Genomic DNA, 4,019 nt, shown 5'->3' on the forward strand with positions numbered 1-4,019 from the left:
ATGTCTCTGAACAATCGTCCTCAAGGGACGCTACCTGCAGATACCCAAATCAATCCTAAAGATCAGGGCCCGAAGCAGCTGATGGTGGTGAGTCTCCATAACGGCAGGGATCTCGACGAAGAGCAAGAGAGAGCTCGTGACAATATACAGGCTGAAACACTCATTCAGGTACCCATTGAGCTGGATGAATACACAAGGTTGACAGATGTGACAATCCAGCCTGCTCAGGAAGAAAAGAATACTCCGCAGGAGACCAAGAAAGTTGCTGAAGCAGTTGAAGAGCCGGTAGTGGAGATATTAGCCGAGAAAGAAAAGTCCCAAGTGATTGGGAAGAAAAGACCTCCTCCACCACTTCCACAGAGGTTAGCCAAGCATTAAAAGGAGGAGCAGTACAAAAAGTTCTTTGAGATGCTCAAGCAAATTCAGGTAAATATTCCATTGATTGAAGCCTTAAATGAGATGCCTGGATACACAAAAATGATGAAAGACTTAATGTCCCGGAAATTTGATTTCCAAGACTTGGCTACGGTGACACTTACTCAGACATGCAGTGCAGTGGTAACTAGACCTGTTGCTGAAAAGCTCTCTGATCCAGGGAGTTTTACTATTCCATGTACAATTGGAAACTTTGATTTTGCGAAAGCACTCTGTGATTTAGGGGCCAACATTAATATTATGCCCCTGGTCATTTACAAGAGGTCGGGCATTGGGAGAGCTAGACCTACCTCTATGTTGCTGCAGCTGGCTGACAGGGTTGTGAAGCGTCTATTTGGGATCCTGGATGATGTACTTATTCAGGTGGGAAAATTCGTGCTCCCTGCAAATTTTGTAATATTGGATTGCAAGGTGGATGAAGAAATTTCTATCATCTTAGGAAGACCTTTCTTGGCCACAGGGAGAGCTCTTATTGATTGTGAGACCGGGGAGCTTAAGATGAGGCTCAATGACGAAGAGATCATATTCAATGTGCAGAAATCTATGAGGCGCCCAAGTGAGTTCGCAAATTGCTGTCTTATTGATACCGTGGATGTAATCGTACAGTCTGATGATGAAGTGTTGACGATTGAGGATCCCCTCGCTGCATGTTTGATGAATTTGGAGGAAGTGAACGGTGAGGACTTGGCAGAATGGGTGATGGCATTGGAAGGTAGAGGGTTCTGGGATAGAGAACTAGAGTTCGAGCCCCTACACTTAGGAAAGAGAGAAACTCCTCCAGCTAAGCCATCCATTGAAGAACCACCGAAGCTGGAACTAAAGCCACTGCCAACCCACCTCAGGTATGAATTTCTGGGACCCGACTCCACTCTACCTGTTATTATCTCATCTGGTTTGTTAGATGTGCAGGTCCAACAGCTTCTACATGTATTGAAGGAGTGCAAAACTGCCATTGGGTGGACCATGACAGACATCAAGGGGATCAGCCCCGCTTACTGCATGCATAAGATTCTGCTGGAAGAGGGGCACAAACCTTCCAGGGAACATCAGAGGAGGCTGAACCCAAATATGAAGGAAGTGGTGAAGAAGGAGGTGATAAAATGGTTAGATGCGGGAATCATTTTCCCAATATCTGACAGTAGATGGGTTAGCCCAGTTCAATGTGTGCCTAAAAAGGGTGGCATGACGGTTGTGAAGAATGACAACAATGAACTAATCTCAATGAGAACCGTCACAGGCTGGAGAATTTGCATGGATTATCGAAAGTTGAATCTAGCCACCCGGAAAGACCACTTCCCACTTTCCTTCATCGATCAGATGCTGGATAGATTGGTAGGGAGGTCACACTTTTGTTTTCTGGATGGGTACTCAGGGTACAATCAGATTTCCATTGCACCTGAGGACCGAGAGAAGACCTCCTTCATATGCCCTTATGGCATTTATGCCTTTAGGAGGATGCCCTTTGGCCTATGCAATGCACCCGCCACATTCCAACGGTGCATGATGTCCATATTCACTGACATGGTTGAGGATATAATGGAGGTGTTCATGGATGACTTCTCAGTGGTGGGGAGTTCATTTGATGAGTGCCTGGTGAATTTGACGCGTGTGCTCAAACGGTGCATCGAGACTAATCTGGTGCTGAACTGGGAGAAGTGCCATTTCGTGGTACAAGAAGGCATAGTATTGGGGCACCGGGTGTCAAGCAAGGGAATAGAAGTAGATCGAGCAAAGGTTGATGTAATAGCAAAACTACCTCCACCAACTTCGGTCAAAGTAATCATAAGTTTCTTGGACATGCCGGTTTCTACCGGCGGTTCATAAAAGACTTCTCCAAAATCACCAAACCTCTCTGTAAGTTATTAGAGAAAGATCACCCGTTTGTATTTTCTGATGATTGCAGGGTAGCATTTGAGGAGTTGAAGCAGAGGCTGGTCACAATACCCATCATTGTTTCCCCCAACTGGGAGCAACCATTCGAACTAATGTGTGACGCTAGTGACTACGCAATGGGGGCAGTGCTGGGCCAGCGGAAGGACAAATTGATGCACCCTATCTACTATGCCAGCAGAATGCTGAGTGGAGCCCAGTTGAACTATACGGTGACTGAAAAGGAGATGCTAGCTGTGGTGTTCGCATTCGATAAGTTCCGATCCTACCTGATAGGATCAAAGGTAATCGTCTACACTGACCATGCCGCTCTCAGATACTTAATAGAAAAGAAAGACTCTAAGCCACGCCTGCTTCGTTGGGTGTTGCTGTTGCAAGAGTTCGATCTTGAAATACGTGACCGCAAGGGCACTGAGAATCACGTCGCTGATCACCTATCACGACTTGAGGGAGCTGAAAATGCGATTGAAGTTGAGGAAATTCTGGAAACTTTTCCGGACGAGCAACTGCTCGCCACCACTCATCAGGAAGTGCCATGGTATGCAGACTTGGCCAATTACCTGGCCAGTGGTATAGTTCCTCACGACCTTTCATCGGTCTAGAGGAAATAATTTTTTCGTAAAAGCCGCTTGTACTATTGGGATGAGCCCTATCTCTTTCGAATATGCCTGGATAACATGATCCGGAGATGCGTCTCCGAGATAGAATAATCTTCTATTTTGCAGGCTTGTCATGCATCGGCTTATGGTGGACACTTTGGAGGGATCAAGACAGCAGCAAAGGTGCTAGAGGTCGGATTTTTCTGGCCGACTGTGTTTAAAGATGCCCACTAATGGGTGAAGGGTTGTAATGAATGTCAACGCACCGGGAATATTTCCCGGCGCCACGAGATGCCCATGAACCCAATTCAGGAGATAGAAGTGTTCGACGTCTGGGGGATTGATTTCATGGGTCCATTCATCGGCTCTTATGGTAATAAATACATCCTTGTTGCCATAGACTATGTGTCCAAGTGGGTGGAAGCTGTAGCATTGCCCACCAATGATGCAAAAGTGGTGGTGGGGTTTCTAAAGAAGAACATATTCACCCGCTTCGGGACACCACGAGCGATTATCAGCGACGGAGGCACTCACTTCTGCAATAGAGCCTTCGAGAAGTTGCTTATAAAATACGATGTGCGCCACAAGGTGGCTACTCCATACCACCTGCAAACTAGTGGACAGGTTGAGGTATCCAATAGGGAAATCAAGAGTGTGTTAATGAAAACTGTGAACGCCACAAGAACTGATTGGGCAAGGAAGCTAGATGATGCACTCTGGGCCTACAGAACAGCTTTCAAGACACCAATTGGTATGTCACCATACAAGTTAGTGTTTGGGAAGGCCTATCACTTACCTGTAGAACTCGAGCATAAAGTGTGGTGGGCAATCAAACAACTAAACTTAGACATGGAAGCTGCGGGCACGTCAAGAGTCACAGAATTGCATGAGCTCGAGGAGTTCCGGTGTCTTGCTTTTGAGAGCACAAGGCTGTACAAAGAGAGAATGAAGAGGCTACACGATCAGAACATTGTTGAGCGAAATTTCAAACCTGGGGACATGGTACTGCTATACAACTCAAGACTGAGGTTGTTCCCGGGTAAGCTGAAGTCACGATGGTCTGGACCATTTCGAGTAGTTGAAGTTTTCCAGTCA

General features: G+C 46.4%; 1 protein-coding gene across 1 annotated transcript; it reads left to right on the forward strand.

The window, feature by feature from the left end:
- The first annotated feature begins 408 nt into the window (after positions 1 to 408).
- On the forward strand, positions 409 to 3,114 carry LOC138885570 (uncharacterized). The gene is made up of 3 exons (XM_070166531.1): positions 409 to 1,808; positions 2,339 to 2,863; positions 3,051 to 3,114. Exons 1-3 carry the CDS (start codon positions 409 to 411, stop codon positions 3,112 to 3,114), a joined length of 1,989 nt encoding a protein of 662 aa, XP_070022632.1.
- Positions 3,115 to 4,019: the final 905 nt, after the last annotated feature.

Source organism: Nicotiana sylvestris, chromosome 2, assembly GCF_000393655.2.
Source record: "Nicotiana sylvestris chromosome 2, ASM39365v2, whole genome shotgun sequence".
NCBI classification, from domain to species: domain Eukaryota; kingdom Viridiplantae; phylum Streptophyta; class Magnoliopsida; order Solanales; family Solanaceae; genus Nicotiana; species Nicotiana sylvestris.

Bases quoted from the DNA above. Each gene is read 5' to 3' on its own strand.
- LOC138885570 (XM_070166531.1), top strand. From the start codon at position 409: ATGCTCAAGCAAATTCAGGTAAATATTCCATTGATTGAAGCCTTAAAT. The intron at 1,809-2,338 runs GTACAATCAGAT...TGATGATTGCAG, and splicing joins TTTCTGGATGGGTACTCAGG to GGTAGCATTTGAGGAGTTGA. The intron at 2,864-3,050 runs GTATGCAGACTT...TCTATTTTGCAG, and splicing joins ACTCATCAGGAAGTGCCATG to GCTTGTCATGCATCGGCTTA.